Source organism: Ahaetulla prasina, chromosome 1 (assembly GCF_028640845.1).
Source record: "Ahaetulla prasina isolate Xishuangbanna chromosome 1, ASM2864084v1, whole genome shotgun sequence".
In the NCBI taxonomy this organism is placed as follows: Eukaryota; Metazoa; Chordata; class Lepidosauria; order Squamata; family Colubridae; genus Ahaetulla; species Ahaetulla prasina.
In genome coordinates, this window is record NC_080539.1 from 145,731,845 (window position 1) to 145,748,661 (window position 16,817).

The window sequence follows — 16,817 nt, forward strand, 5'->3', positions numbered from 1 at the left end:
ATTTCCTCTCTCAGAAAGCAAATCTAGTTTGAATTTTGTCTGAGCAGAAATGACATGAGTAGATTCCCAATGTGGGCCTAGCGAGTTGAGGCAATTATTTAACACCTTCCGCTTAAAATGAACTAAGCCGCCTATCACACTTTTTAATTCAGAAGGCATCCTAAATGAGCATAATCTATATAAATCACAAATGACTTGATAAAGCTCAGGGATTTACTCATTTTGACAGAAAGGCAATCAGGTATTAAAAGCTGATACAGAAGCACTTCTGAACTTGTCTTCTCATTTTCTGTTTATTATCCATTTTCATCTAAAACAGAAGACATTATCTAGCAATTGCCACCTTTTAAATGAAGTAGAGAAAGCATCCATGTAAGCATAGTTATTTGGAAGTCTCAAAATCAACAATGAATTTCAGTTATAATCCAGTCAAAACTTTTAGCCCCAGTGATTTTGGTTCTGGACTTGAATATAAATTTTATTTTCCCAGATAAATCAATTGATAATATATGTGACTTTGATTCGATCATATTTGTAATTAGGACTGATCTGAGAATGCATGAAGAGCAAGTTTCTATCTTCTTTCATTCTTTCTTTCTTTCCTTCCTTCCTTCCTTCCTTCCTTCCTTCCATCCTTCCTTCCATCCTTCCTTCCTTCCTTCCCAAAATGTTAAATGTTTCAAATGAGGTAATTAAAGCAGTGTTATGCAGGAGTTACACCATTCTGCAATCAAAAGAAACTGCATATATTGAACAAAAATAGAAATCTAAAAGTTTCGGAATATCTGGTGATCTGCTAAATAGGGTAACAGTCTTGTTTTGTTCCATTAGTTATACCATTTTGATAATGAGGATGCTAGAAGTCAGTAAAGGTATAGTTGTAAAAATTGACTAAAGTTAAAAGGAAATCATAAAGCAAATAGAATTGCTTAGGTACCACTGAAGAAAGAGTATCGCAAAAACAAAGCTAGAGAACAAGTAAGCCTGGAGACATATTTCCAAAGAGTTGAAAGAGGTGTCACTGAGCTCTTTTGCCTCTTTTAAATAGACTTTCAGAATGTTTGTTGTTTCAAAAGGGCAGGCAAACATTTTGACACAATTAAAACATGGTTCTCTGGTTGTGGCTTTTATAGTCAAGTACATCGTTCTTACTAAAACTTTGGTAAATCCAACCAATCCAACTCTGGTAAATCTGTCTGCACTGAAGGGAACATTTTTATCCACAGGTAGAATGGGAGGACTGTCCATGTTTTTATGTATTTGTCTCCATAGAATCATAACATCATAGGGCTGGAAGAGACCTTGGAAGTCTTTTAGTCCAGGGGTCTCCAACCTTGACAACAGAACTGAGAGTTGAAGTTCACAAGTCTTAAAGTTGTCAAGGTTGGAGACTCCTGTTTTAGTCCAATCACTTGCCCAAGTCAGAAGTTCTTATAACATCCAGGACAAATTGGTTGTCTGATTTTTTTCTTCAAAATCTTCGGTGATGGAGAACCTACAACTCCAGGAGACCTGCTGTTCCATTTATTAATCTTTCTCACTGTCAGGAAATTCTTCCTTAGTTTCAAATTGGCTCTCCCTCTGATGAGCTTCCACCCATTCCTTCTTGTCCTGCCCTCAGGTGCTACAGAGAATAAATCAATCCATTCTTCCCTGTGACAATCTGTCAAGTATTGAAAGACTGCTATCAGGTCTCCGCTGAGCCTTCTCTTGATTAGGCTAAATAGTCCAAGTTGAGCTTCCAGATCCCTTATTATCTTTGCAACTCTTCTCTGGACACTTTCTACGGCCTCAACATCATTTTTGTATTGTGGTGATCAGAACTGGATGCAGTATTATAAGTGTGGCCTCACCAGTGTAGTATAAAACAGTACTGTCACTTCTCAAGATCTTGATGCTATTCTCTGTTGATGTAGCCCATGACTGCATTGGCTTTTTTGGCAGCTGGAACACACTGTTGGCTCATCCTTAAAGCCTTTGCTATGAAGGCTGTATTGACTTCCTTAAGTTATTAACATGATATTTTCATTAATAACTAAAATGGTGTTTAATAACGAAAAAGGGATGTGGTGGCTCAGTAGCTAAGATGCTGAGCTTGTTGATCGAAAGGTCGGCAGTTCAGTGATTTGAATCCCTAGTGCCGCATAACGGGGTGAGCTCCTGTTACTTGTCCCAGCTTCTGCCAACCTAGCAGTTCGAAAGCACATAAAAAATGCAAGTAGAAAAATAGGGACCACCTTTGCTGGAAAGGTAACAGCATTCCGTGCACCTTTGGTGTTTAGTCATGCTGGCCACATGACCATGGAGACATCTTTGGAGATGACCACTGCCCCTTAGAGTTGGGAACGACTAGCACATATGTGCAATGGGAACCTTTACCTTTACCTAAAAAAGTGTTGTGTAAGCTGGCTGACATTTCTTTAAAAATATAACTTGCGCGTGCCATGGCACAGCAAGAGGAAATACTGAACATTAGCAAGAATGAAACTTTTACTTTTACACTTCCAGACTATCCAGAAAATACAACTCTATGGTTTTAAGTTACTCAGAGAAACAATTAGGTCCATTGTATTCGTACCTTTGGAATAGTCAGGCAGCAAATGCCTTTTTGAAAATCAGGTGGCTCTTTGATATCCATCCCAGCTCCATCTCGATACCACTGCATAAAAGTCTCCTTCTTGGTATTTGCCACCTGAATAAGGACAACAAGAAATGCAATGAAAAATCCCATCCCAAGAGCCAGATGCTATAGTTAGTTCTCCGCAGCTTGTAGCCTTGATAAGGCAAAAGAGAGCGTATATTTTTTTCTCATTTTGATTTCAGGTGGAAGGGAAGGGACATTTGTGTGGCGGTGAATAAAGACACTATTTTTATTTTAAAAACTGAATTTTTGCTCAGTTGTGCAGATGTGTGTGGAATTGCTCCTTTCCAAAATCAACAACAAACTTCAGAAACATTGCAGCCAGGTTGTGAGGTATGCTCTATGCAATTTTTATTTTAAATATATAAGATACCTGCATCTCTACATAAATGAGCCTGTAGCTAGCATACTTTAAAAAAAAAAGAATGTTTGAATTAGCAGGTGAGTTCCTGCTTCTCCCCAACTACAGTACTGTTTTGTGGCTTGTGGTAGTACCACAAATACTAGGATACACATGGTCTTTCAAGGATCATCTCTTTGTCTCATAATTATGGTTTAGTCCATTTATATGTGCACTCGATCATGTTACAAAGGCCATGGATAATATTCCTCTGTATTCCTTAACATAGCTCTGCAATCAGCAATTTTATTTAAATATAGATATGACCATGGGTCTGAGGCTAACTATTGCCCATCAGAAGGTGGTAAACAGACAGAAAGTGAAACACCCCAAATTCTGATAATTTGGAGAGCTGAGAAAAACCTGTACCTTCTTCATTTTAAAATAGATATAGGAGTCAAGTAAGTATCTCAGCTAATCAAATTTGTTCAAAAGTTATAAAGTATTTTCGTGTGTATATGTATGTGTTTGTATGTATGTGTACATGTGTGTATGCGCACTTTTAAAGAGATATTTAGCATTAAAGACAGGCAGAATTAATACTTTGTTGCTGCAATCCAGAATATGTATACCATGTTTTCCCGAAAATAAGACCCTGTCTTATATTTGTTTGAACCCTGAAATAAGCGCTTGGCCTTATTGCCATGTGCTCAAAAGCCTGATTGGGCTTATTATCAGAGGATGTCTTATTTTGGGAAAAACGGGGTAGACAGACAGACAGACAGACAGACAGATATTCAAATAATGCAAATATATATTTGCATTATTCTATTGCACTTCATGGGATTTATTCGGAGATAATATGCACGTGATTATACTGCAAATATGCTTAAGCTTCATTAGCATAAGCAGGAGTTCATTTGTTTTTAGTGTGTTAGCTTGTTTTGCTGTTTCTGCAAAACAGCTCCAGATTACAAAATGTTTCATAAAGAGAGAGCATACCTTTGTTTTAAATTCATACTCTAGTTGCAAGAAATGACATTTGTGCCCCTTTGGAAAGCAATTTTGTTAAAATGCATCCAAAAATAATTGTTCACCTTACACAGGAGCAGGACTTCACATTCATCAGAAACTTCCCAGTGCAAAAACTCCTCAAAATGAGGACCTAGAAGAAGAAGAAAAAAAAGGTAAATATGCCATATTCAGATCTTTGGAGAATTAATAAATATGACAGGAAAAATAAAACTGAAAAGAGATTGTTCATTAAGTGACTACACCTAGTTTGTCCCTCCAGTCCTTGAATAAATGGCCACGTAAGGAAAGCTACTTATTAAATGAAAAGAATCTTTGGATTTGTGAGTCAAGAAAGTTTGTGGGGCTGGTCCAGCAAAAACAAATAAATGTTTGAGAAATGCTAGTTTTCTTTAAAGACTTAGGAAGAATGTAGGCTGGTTCATTATTCCCATTTCAAAATGAAGACGTTAAAATTGCAATCCCACAACCAAAGTGCCTTTCAGCACTCCTCAGTCCACTGAGGAGAAAGCCATCATATGCTGAATACTGATTTATCAACATTAAAAGCTCCTACGGTGATAAGGGCGCCACTGTTCCGCATCAGAAAAACAGCTCAGCCTAGGAATGTTGGTCTCCTTTCCTTCCTTACTAAACATATTCACCCAAGTTAGCTCTGAATTACGAACTGAGACAATGTTGACTCTCCTTTGTACCCCAGAAAGTCCCTCTGGCAGAATCCAAAGAATCTGAATTCATTGTCTTATTTTTCTCTGGATTTGGGATGCATACATTATTGCAGTTGGGTGTATCAAAATGCTGTATGCCAGAAGCTCTGTGTAACTTGCCAGAGATTCTGTTAGAGGAGAAACAGAACTACTGGAACAACATATCTGAGAGCTCCTGATGTCTAGGGTGACACAGGAGATCAGTCACAGGTCGCAAGGGAAATAAAATAGGCTCCCTATTATTGACATAAGAATAGGGGGGGATGTGCAGATGGATGTTCAGGGTAGGCTTTGGAACAGGAATAAAATAAAGCAGACTCTGAGGTTCCAGGTTCATCTGGAATCCCAGAAGTCCTCAGCTATCTTTAAACATTGGAATGATAATAGCTTGTAATGTTTTGTGTGAAAAGCCAGGACAATCAGTGAACAAAGGACTAGAGAATAATTATATGCCTAAATTATAAAGCTTAACGAAACCAGAAAAAGTTCTATTTTGGTTCCATCCAGCAGTTTCTCCACATTACTCAAAGACCAAAGACAATCCTCATTCTGGGGAAAATCCACAGTCTTGGATTAAACTGTGGTAATTTAATATTTATTTTTACAAACGTTAGTTTGAACAATTAACCAGTGAAACAACTTGCCTCCAAAAGTTTTGAATTCTCCAACACTGTTTTTAAGAAGAGATTATCTGAAATGGTGTAGGGTTTCCTGCCTAAGCAGGGGGTTGGACTGAAGACCTCCAAGGTCCCTTCCAACTCTGCTATTCTATTCTATTCTATTCTATTCTATTCGTATCCATGAATAAAATATTGGCTTTTTAAACACAAAACTCTAAGCAAAATGTAAGAGAGAGGAAGGAAGGAAGGAAGGAAGGAAGGAAGGAAGGAAGGAAGGAAGGAAGGAAGGAAGGAAGGAAGGAAGGAAGGAAGGAAGGAGGGAGGGAAATTTTTAAAATATAGGAAAACTAAATGCATGTGAGACAAGTAAACAAAAAGACAGTGTGCCAAATATTATCTTTTGCTGCACTGAAAAACATTGACTTGGAATTATATTTTCTGTATTCTGCATGAAGCTCCTCTATTACTTTTTAGTTTTGTCTTCCAAAAAAAAAGAGCTTGGGAGCAAATCATAACCCAATATTATTACCATTAAACTGCTTGCCTTATGGTAACAATGGCAAATGCTTCTGGTGAAGCAGGAGGATACTTAATTTATTTACTATACATTAGAAATTAATTATAAAGAACATAAAATTGACAAAAGAATATAATCCAACCACATTAAATTCAGCATGTGGGCCATTACTGTTTTCTTTTGTAGACCCAATCGTGCAAAGCATTGATTACTATAAAGTGTTATGTAAACCTTACTAATCCCAGTGTGAATTAAGGATATGCATTGTTTTTGCACAATGTTTCTGCTATCAAAAAAAGAAAAAAAGAAAAACTATTCTCCAGCTAATCTCATTTTACCTTGTTTCCTTAGGAATTCCTTTCTCTGCAATTGGGCCTCAGCCAAAATAGCCTTAAAAGCTAAAAAAAAAAAAAAAAAAAAAAAGGACAGAAGAGGAGGAATAAATGGATCAATCAGATATTCCAAAAGACAGAAAACTTATCATATACAGTCCAAGTCAAAAAATTTAGGAACTTACCATCACCAATGAGAACCAAAGAGGATTGACCTTTGGCTTTCCCATCTTGAAGCTGAACCGTGTAAGTACCTTCATTTTCAAGAGTAAAGTGGTCCATCACCATCTCAATGGTACCCGTTGCATGGTCGCGCTTAATCTTATGTGTCTGGAAATTAGATAGGTCAAAGGTTACTGCAATGCTCTCTACATGGGGCTCCCCTTGAAGGGCATCCGGAGGCTACAGTTAGTCCAGAATGCGGCTGCGCGGGTGATAGATGGAGCCCCTCGTGGCTCCCGTATAACACCCATCCTGCGCAGACTGCACTGGCTACCTGTGGCCTTCCGGGTGCGCTTCAAGGTTTTGGTGACCACCTTTAAAGCGCTCCATGGCATTGGGCCGGGTTATTTACGGGACCGCCTACTGCTACCGAATACCTCTCACCGACCCGTGCGCTCTCATAGAGAGGGTCTCCTCAGGGTGCCGTCAGCGAGGCAATGTCGTCTGGCGACGCCCAGGGGAAGGGCCTTCTCTGTGGGGGCTCCCACCCTCTGGAACGAACTACCCCCCGGACTTCGTCAGCTTCCGGACCTTCGGACCTTCGGACCTTTCGCCGCGGGCTTAAAACATACTTATTTAATTGTGCAGGACTGAGCTAGATTTTAAATTTGGGTTTTAACTGGGTTTTATTTTTATATTTAATTTTAATTAACGGGCTTATAGAATAAGTTTTTTAATTGTTTTTATATTGTATTTATATGTTTTTAAATGCCTGTGAACCGCCCTGAGTCCTTCGGGAGATAGGGCGGTATATAAATATGATTAAATAAATAAATAAATAAATAAATAAATAAGGTCATCTCAGGTATAGGACGCTTACAGCCGAGAATTGTCACAGAATGAAACATGCTGGCAGAGTGACTGAAATCTTCGAGACAAAATTAAGTTGGTGGAAATTATAACTACAGTACCTTAATCTCTGTTAAGGAGTAGTCAGAGTTTACGGAACTGAGTTTTTTTTTTTTTTTTTATTTGTCAAACAAAAATTACAAATTTAAACAAGGAAATGAGAAACTTAAAAGTCAACAGGGACGATAGGTATGTTAGTGCATTCACACACGTCCCCTTAGGGACCTCTTAAATGTGAAGAGAGATCCACAGAAGTTAAAAATGGCTGTCCACACTATTTGGATCTGTCCACACTATAACAGCAGGGAGTCTCTTTTTCTCTGTATATCTCTCTCAAAAAAAAAAACAGATTTACACATTCCTTTTTTAGACGATATGAGAATTAAAACCTGCTTCAAATGGCTATTGCAATTTTACAATGCCCCAGGCTCCATTTTAGATACTTGCACAGCAGAGAACTGATTTATGCACATGCTGTACGGCCTTTGTTTAATCTTATATATGTGAAAAACAATCATAGCTATGTTAGTCCACAGGGAAGAAATCCATGACTAGATTAAGGCTATATAAAATTGTTCCCAGGAAGGGCATTAAAAAAAAATATCTGTCAGGAATCCTGCTGGGAACAAATGTCAATTTCTTTCCTCTAGTGAATCTGTGGTAGGATAAATACTAACCCAAATCAAAAGTGAATATTCAGATAATGTAGGATGGAGGCAGCATGGACCAAATCTACTTTTAATAAAGAGTAAAAGCAGAGAATTCTACCAAACCCCCAGAAAAGTTATTCTGACCCTAAATTGATATAGAAAACAGAAATATTAACCAGTTCATTGGGGAGGGACACCAAGACAAAATGGTGGATGCAACCAGGTAATCAAAGGCCCAGCCCCCTTTTAACAGACACTGAAAACTTCTCTTAAGATATAAAAGATGGTGGGGCTACATTGCTGGGTTATGGCAAAGTTATGGCAACTTTGACATAGGGCAGGAGCCTCTAAACTTGGCAGCTTTAAGACTGGCTGAGGAATTCTGGGAGTTGAAATCCACAAGTCTTTAAGTTGCCATGTCTGGACACCTCTGCTTACGGGAGCCTGTAACCTTAACTGTAATCTTTCTGCACTGGGATGGGGAATGTTTGGGCCACTAGCTATGGTTGAGTTATAATTCCCAATAGGTCTTGCTGGATGAGCCAATGAAATAGAATGCTGGGAGGTGTAGTTCAACAAGCTACGGTTCTCCATCTTAGCCAAAAAGAAACAGGCAATTTATTGTTCATGTCATGTTTGCATATAGTACTTTTTTTACAGCCACAGTTCAAGAGATGAAAACTACCAACTAGAGATATTAATAAAATTCTTCTTCTTTTAATGATACATTTTTATTTTAAAAACATATTTCAAAGGAAAAGCAAAAGAAATGTGTTCCACTTAGAATCTTGTTGAAAAGTATCTATTTGGTACAATGGCAAGAAGAAAACCCTATTTTTAATCTAAAGGTATCAGGAGCTGTAGAATACAGTGTCCACAACTTACCTCTGTTCATTGAACAATAGTTCAAAAACCTTGGAAAAAGTGACTTATGTCCTATACTTGCACTAATCACTATCATATCACCCCTGTGGTCATGTGACTGCAATTTGGGCATTGGTAACTGGCTTGCATTTACGACCAGTCGCAACCTCCTGCAATCACATAATCATGGGTTGCAACCAACGGGAAGCCGGATTCGCTTAACAGCCATGTGATTTGCTTAACAAGTGATTTGCTTAATGACTGCTGCAAAAATTGTCATAAAATTGGGTCCAACGTGATTTCTGAACACAATGGCTTATGATGGAAATTCTGGTCGTAAGATGAGGACTACCTGCAAAGAATTAGGTTTCTGATCACAGCCATTATGCAGTAAAATAAAATTCAATGGTTTTATGGCAGCCATAAATACAAAGCCATAAATACAAGCTCATACGTGAATTTCTACAAAAAAATATAATTAATCTCCAAATGCAAATGTCTCTTTATGGTGTGTTAATTGAAGAGGTAGAAAGAAATATACAGTACTTTGAAAATAAAAGCAGTGGCTCTGATGCCAAAGCTTTTGTAGCATTGCAAAAAATACAGAAGTTAGAAAAGAAGGGAGAAATTAAAGAGTTTATTCACACTGGAAATGCAAACAACAAAAATCAACCATTACTGTCAGTCAGGATTAGGACACCACTAAGAGTATGAAAAGTAAGCAAGTTACAATTTTCTAATGCAAAATGTTTCTTGTTTAGACCTGTCTCTACATAATAGAACAGTGAAATGAAATGGAAGGATATTTCATGAGACCTAAAAAGCTTTTCATGTAACTAGCATTATAAAACCTCTGCCGTGAAGAAAAGGGGGGAAATGTATGTGCATTTTTAAATGTATTGGTGCTACTAAGACCACTACTATTTGTACATTTCATTCCAGGCATTGGAATGGAAATTTGGGTTCAATTGTGGTTGTAAGAGGAGGGTTGTTTTTTTTTAATGCTGCCATTTAAAACATTTTAATGTGTGAGTGCCTTTTTAAAAAGTATGGCTTTTTTTTGTTCAGTTATAATGTCACTATATATACACACAATAAAATATTGCATTCTTTCATGACCGAGTTGGACTCTTTGTCCCAAGTTTGCTTCGTATCATTCAAATTCTATACTTACATCACTATTGGAAACTTCACTATCATTGATTACAAATCGATAGGTGGCCTCAGGTGAAAGGTTCTCAGCCTGAATCCAGAAACGCACTTCTCCTTTGTCCAAAATCTCATAGGCTAATTCAGACTTCAAAGGAATAGCTGGAAGAAAACAGCATATATAAAGCAACTCCTCAAAGACCTATTCAAAACATGAGTGCCAGTAGCTTGGCGCTTCTAAAAATCTTAATCAACACACAATAGAAATACAGTGAAAGCTTTAGAACTTTTCCAATGTATTTTCACCGATTTGTGGGGTCTTTGATGCTCTCTGAGCTTGGTGGTTTTCTTGCAGATGTTTCATTACCCAACTAGGTAACATCATCACTAATGATCATCATCATCATCTCTGCACTCGTGATGTTACCTAGTTGAGTAATGTCATGTCAGCAAGAAAACAACCAAGCACAAAGAGCACCAAGGGCTCCACAGTTCAACCCTGAGCTACAAATATTTTCTTCTATCTGTATACAGGTATGTATTAAGGAAAGTTCTGCATGATTAAGGGCACAAACTTCAGCTGCATTTATTGCGCCATTTACAGCTCTTAAATACATAATCCAGCAAATAGTAGATATATTCCATCTGATTCCATGCATCCAAGTACATTTGCAAGAGTGAAGAAGATCTCCTTTAAACAGAAACTAATATTTGCATTTAATTAATAGAAGGATAAGCAAGCTGTTCTACCAAAAAGGTTTTTATTGCTTTACTTCAATCACCGTGTACAAATGCATTACTTCAGGGACTGCACATTAGATTCAGGTCTCCTACTTACTTGGATTCTTGATTTCACGGCTTAGTGTCATCAAACGTTCAAGCTCTGAAATAAAGAGCAAATTTTTAACCTATTGTTTTAATATATGTTGGTTGTCAAACTAAACATTAGTAAAAAAAAATGTACTAGTTCATGCAATACCAAGAAACTTTAGCTCAATAAAGGAACACAAGTCTGAAAATTCAAGTCTTGAAAAACAAGAGATAAGAAGAGGCAAAGTTTGGATTCTGATATCATGACAAATCATCCTATGAAGAGGAACTCTGAGAGTTGAAGTCCACAAGTCTTAAAGGGACCAAGGTTGAAGACCCCTGCTATGAAGGGATCAAACCTCGTAAATACTTGCAATAGAATCAAGCTTGGCTGCACCTCCAGTATGTGGCCATCCATGGCTTCCCCTTGGATAAAACCTGAAGAAGCACTACCATTATGGCTTCATTTTAGTTGTATCATCCAACCACCGAATGCTTAATTTTAATTATGGTCTAATGGAAACAATTACTATTCAATCACTGCTTTCAAAACTGGGTTATTAAAGCAACTATAACTGATGCTGGCTATAACTCAAATAACAAAGCAAGAATTTTTGAACTTCTTACAGCCCCACTAAAAAATGAGGAAAATACAATAGTCCAGGAAATATAGACTCATTCTCGTGCTAAATCATAGCTTATAATAATAGTCAAAGGCAACACAAGAGATTAGAAATAATGACCCACATTTTAATTATAAAGAAATGCACTAAAATGTAAATATGAGGTAAAATATCCACAGTTTCAGTAATGTTATCTATATCTTGTTTTATCTGCCAGCCTAATTCCATAATGTATCATTTTAAAAGGGGTCTCATTTCAGCAAAAGCATGAAATCTGGTAGAGAGAATATGGGTTTTTTAGTATATGTAGTAACTGTCAGTAAGCTCTCACAAAATTGTGCAAAGCACTGGAGACCTGGATTAGCTAGACTTAACATATTAGAATTGCTAATAAAGTCTTGGGAAATGGAAGTAATTGCAGGGTCTGCCAATTTTCAAATGACAAAGAAATGAAAAAATTAACTAGTGAAATGCACAAATGTTTTGCTCTCATTTCTATCTTCATTAGAAGCAAGCCAGCCTATTTAAAAGTTTTACTCATCTATAGAAATAGAGAAATATTACTCCCTATGAAATACAAAAGTTGGTAAAGGTTGGCTTTGAATACAGTAATGTCTTGAAGGAATAATCCTTTAAAACTTTGTGGTTTTAACAAGGAAATCCTATGGAAGACTTTGATTGTAAAATATTAATGCATATTTATAAAGCAAAAATGCCAATTCCACAGACTATTTATTTTGTAAATAGTTTTTTTCTTCTAAAGAAGTATCAAATCCTTTCAGGCAAAGAAACAAGAAAATGCAGATGACAGCTTTACTCAAATGTGCAGTTTAAGAAGAAAATATAAATTTTGTTTTTACCTTCTTCGTCCATAATGAAACTAGATGAGACCCCATCAGTATCACTAACAGCAACGGAGTAAGTTCCCAAATCATCTTTGTCAGGTTTTTTAAAGTAGAGTTTAGAGCTGAAATATATTTTTTTTAAAAAAGCAAAATTAGTATTTTGCTAAAAGAAACCCTACTTTTAAAAACATTCATAAAGGAGCTGAAGAACTTACTGATCTCCAATGGTTTCAATATTAAATTTATCGGGATCATCTATCTCTTCGTAGAATTTACTCCAGGCAAAATGAGAAGCATCTGTAATTTCTTTGCAGTCAAACTCAAGATAAATGTTGCCTTCCTCATCCACACCAGTACTGATCTCCTTTGTACCTATAAAATAGGATTGTAGTTCAAAATATAAGCACTGTTTGTTCTCCCCAAATCTGAGTCCATTAAGGCCTTATTGGCTTTAATTAGTCCAAACTTTCTCTTGTTTCACATTCCTGCTGCAACCTGAAAGAATTCATAGAATTTACATATCAAAAAAGAAAGGCACTTTAATTTTAGAATTCTTTACAGAAAAATAAAAAACAGAGCTGCTAAAGCTGGTAATACTTCATCCAGCATATTCACAGAATCAAATGCCACAGGCAGGCAGAGATCAATGATCATATTGCTTGATTTGGTATCCATGCAATGCTCCTAGTCTTGTTATCCTCAGTGCCTGCCATAGTTACCAGCATGCTTAACCTACTGCCACACCAAATGACCCGCCATCTCATCTTCTGTATTGGTTAAAGAGATTATTGGTGCTACACAGTATGGATTTTTGCATCTTGCTATGGCACCTCATCCTTCTGAAGGTATAATACCCAGCAAATTCCCTGTCATAATGGGCCCTGTGACAAATTTGAAGGGGGAAAATGGGTAATTTTGTTCTTTGAAATGAATCTACAAATCTCTTGATAAGCTGGAACAGAAGGAACTTGAGGTTAAAATAAAAGCTGAAGGGGAGATGGAGACCTTTGAATACCAGTTTTGGGATTTCTTAATCCTTCCATAGTCAGCTATGTTTTAGGTGATAAATTTTGGGCAGCAGCTCTGTGTTTTCTGGAAAACTCCTCAACTTTGGGTACTCCATGGCAGATGGTCACATTGTGATCTTTTCCATGGTGGGAATAGGTGCTTCAACTATATTTGACTGTGGGAACATCTGGGTGAGAATGTGGTTCTGATCAATTTTGATATCAACCTACCAATGTTTGCAAATTTTAAATGGCTGGAAAAGAATGAAAGGTTTTAAAAACTGCTTTAGGAGAAAACAAATCTGACAGCATGAGCTCTACAATTCAGGATCAAAATCCTATTTCTTACCAGGCTTAGCCTGTACAAGGACAGCTTCAGAAATATCAGACGGCTTCCCTATGCCAGCATCATTCACTGGGCGAACTCGAAACACATAGCATTTGCCTTCATGTAGCTCTGTGACCTAAAAGAAGATACACAAGGAAGATTTAATAGGACACATAGGTAGTCAATGAAACTTAAGAGGTAGTGGAAGAGTTTCCTCTGATACTGTAATGCAATGTAATGAAGAGGTAGATTCCCAGGAGGGAGGGGAATAAGATATTATATGTGAGAGAAAGAGGGTGAAGACAGCCCCTCCCTAATAATTCTCAGAGTATATGGTAAATGTAAATAGATGATGTTCAGTTTGGCAAGATTCTGTCTATAGGTGTAGAACAGTAAAGGAATCTGCTTGGAACAATCACTACATGTCTTTCTTGGTTTGGGGCCTGACAGATTCTCTCCATCAAATGCATTTTGGCGGCAACTTGGAAATCCAAAATCTTTAAACATAAAAAAGAAATTGTAACAAGAAAAAGCAAACACAGCGCTGATTAGCAAAGGGTTAGTAGAGCCATTGTAATGAAGGAGGAATAATGACATTGTCTTTCATGGGCTGTATCTGTTGGACAGTGTTGAATTTCAAAGATTTACTGACCGTGGTCTGGACTGCAGATTCCCTGATGTTTCACTAGGAACTGTGTCTGGCCTCTTGCATAGCAAGTTGGTTAGTTATACCAGCGGCCTCCAACCTTTCCGGCTCAGCAGACTGGTGGAGGCGGCATTGGTGGCAGTGGCAAGGGAAAAGGCATGGGCTGCTGGGGTTCAGGAGAACTTCTAGCTAAGATTCTGTGCAGTTCGGAGAACCCCCAAATCCCACTCCTGGCTGGCCTTGCCCACCCCACCCTGCCCTCCCAGGAGTCCCCACGTGGCCCTTTTTGGATGCAGGTAAGTGCAGGGAGCACACGGAGGCTTGGGGAGAGAGAAAAACAGGCCTACTGGAAGTTCGGAAAGGCCGGAAACAGGCCGGAGCCTGGGGAGGCCATTTTTGCCCTCCCGAAGGCTCAAAGACAGCTTCCAGGACCTAGGGAGGCTGACTAGGCCACGCCCACCAGGGCCACGCCCACTCAGCAACTGGGCAGAGAACTCCCTACCCTTTGCTAAAATTTTTGAAGTCCACCCCTGGGAAAGGGGATGTTTTCACGAGCACACATGAGTGTTGCTTTGCATGCATGCACGCATACACTTGCCCACCACTTCCACGGCCCATTTCCAAATTGAGCTGCATGGACTGGGGGTTGGGGACTCCTGTGCTACATAAATCAGAAACCTTCCTGGACAAGGACTCAATAAGGACACAGCTGCTCAGATTAACTGATTAAAATCCAGCACATATAAAGGAAAAAAAATCGGGAATCAGCACTTCAAAAATGACCAATCAGAACTCATCACGAACAAAGGACCAGTCAGGAGCCAAGACTATCAAAGTGACCAATTAGAATTGATATTGAATCAATAGAGTAGAAATGAGCCTTCATCAATCTGCGCCAGTTGGGAAGTAGTTCAGCCGAAGACCAATCAAAGTTAGGATACCTGGTTATAAAGACAGGACCCCAGTCAACCCTGTTCAACTGCCTGGCATCATAGCAGACCATCTTGTTTCTGAAGATTCTAAGCATAATTTTTGTGAAATGTCAGGAAATCTGTTGTTTAGATCATAATCACTAAACCCTGGAGTTCAAACTAGCCCAACCAATTGGGCTAGTTGAAATTACAAAATTAAACCAAAAATACAGCCAACAGAACATTTTTGTACCTTTAAGTAATGGTGCGGTGTTGGTTTCTCATTGAATGTGTTCCAATTTTCCTCTTCTTCCTCTTTGTAATCAACAAAATATCCAGCAACAGGGCTGTTCCCGATATAAATAGGAGCTTTCCAGAGTATTACAAGGGAGGTATTTCTAATCTCACAAAATGTAAGATCATAAGGAGGACCTAAACAGATAAAGGATAGTGCATCTTATTTAAAATATTTTTTTTAAAAAAAAAGCCAACTAGGAGCAGATGTTTGCTGGCTACCAAAGGAAATTATCTGCAGAAAAATGGTGCCTCTGAGCATCTGTTTCATGTATTCATAATCATATCCATTTCATGTATTCATAATCATGTTTATACTTATATCTGTTATCTAATACATTCTTGACAAAATTTAAAAATAAAAATACATAAATCTGAATGCCAACCTTTGGTTTAGCAATCCAAGCCACAAACTGTGTCATATCTTTCGCCGCGAACTGAAGACACATCTTTTTATTCGTGCGGGGCTGGGTTAATTTTTTATGGATTTTATAGTTATTATTAATTTTAAACGGGGTTTTAGTTTTTATATATTTTTAAATTTTTAGGCAAATCATAATAAGTTTTTTAATTTACATTTTATATATAGTGTCTTGTTTGTTTTTTATTTGCCTGTACACCGCCCTGAGTCCTTCGGGAGAAGGGCGGTATAAAAATCAAATAAATAAATAAATAAAATAAATAAATATCTACCACCCTCCACAATATTGCTGAAATGACAAAACTGATTTTTGCGTAAAAGACTGGTGTTCTGAAAAACTACAGTGTGTATTAAAAATTATTTCATCCTAACTTGAGACTTTTTCACTAGGCGCCAAACAGTAGATTCAAATTAAAATATGCATAAGCTTGAAATCTGCTCATGTGGCTCTAATATTGTAGAGCTCACTGGGAATATAGGATATATGATCTCCTTTTTTATTACAATTTCAGTTTGGAAATCATAGAAGCAGTTCCTTACTTTGGTCAAATGGCTAATGCTTAACTTCAGTTTAATATCAATTAAATAATTCATGTTAATTAATTGTTATAATGCCCAGATCTAAGAAGAGAGTACTTTACATATTAGGATATCCTTAAAAAAAAAAACAAGGTCTCTTTTCTCTGAAAAGAAGGGACATGGTGGCTCAGGGGCTAAGACGCTGAGCTTGTCGATCAAAAGGTTGGCAGTTCAGCGGTTTGAATCCCTTGTGCTGCCGTGTAAGGGGGTGAGCTCCCGTTACTTGTCCCAGCTTCTGCCAACCTAGCAGTTTGAAAGCACGTAAAAAATGCAAGTAGAAAAAATAGGAACCACCTTTGGTGGGAAGGTAACAGCGTTCCGTGTGCCTTTGGCATTGAGTCATGCTGGCCACACGACCACGGAGACGTCTTCAGACAGCACTGGCTCTTCAGCTTTGAAACAAAAATGAGCACTGCCCCCTAGAGTCTGT

At 37.8% G+C, this 16,817-nt stretch overlaps 1 protein-coding gene across 1 annotated transcript in view; it reads right to left on the reverse strand.

Annotated features, from left to right (window-relative positions):
* MYOM2 (myomesin 2) overlaps positions 1 to 16,817 on the reverse strand; it is a 102,639-nt gene that overhangs the window by 24,883 nt on the left and 60,939 nt on the right. The window contains exons 20-29 of the mRNA XM_058177426.1: positions 15,347 to 15,525; positions 13,558 to 13,672; positions 12,417 to 12,573; positions 12,217 to 12,323; positions 10,762 to 10,806; positions 9,949 to 10,085; positions 6,375 to 6,519; positions 6,196 to 6,255; positions 4,079 to 4,146; positions 2,579 to 2,692 (exon numbers count right to left, since the gene is read on the reverse strand). Coding sequence (XP_058033409.1) covers positions 2,579 to 2,692; positions 4,079 to 4,146; positions 6,196 to 6,255; positions 6,375 to 6,519; positions 9,949 to 10,085; positions 10,762 to 10,806; positions 12,217 to 12,323; positions 12,417 to 12,573; positions 13,558 to 13,672; positions 15,347 to 15,525 — 1,127 coding nt within the window. The remainder of the gene's footprint in view (positions 1 to 2,578; positions 2,693 to 4,078; positions 4,147 to 6,195; positions 6,256 to 6,374; positions 6,520 to 9,948; positions 10,086 to 10,761; positions 10,807 to 12,216; positions 12,324 to 12,416; positions 12,574 to 13,557; positions 13,673 to 15,346; positions 15,526 to 16,817) is intronic.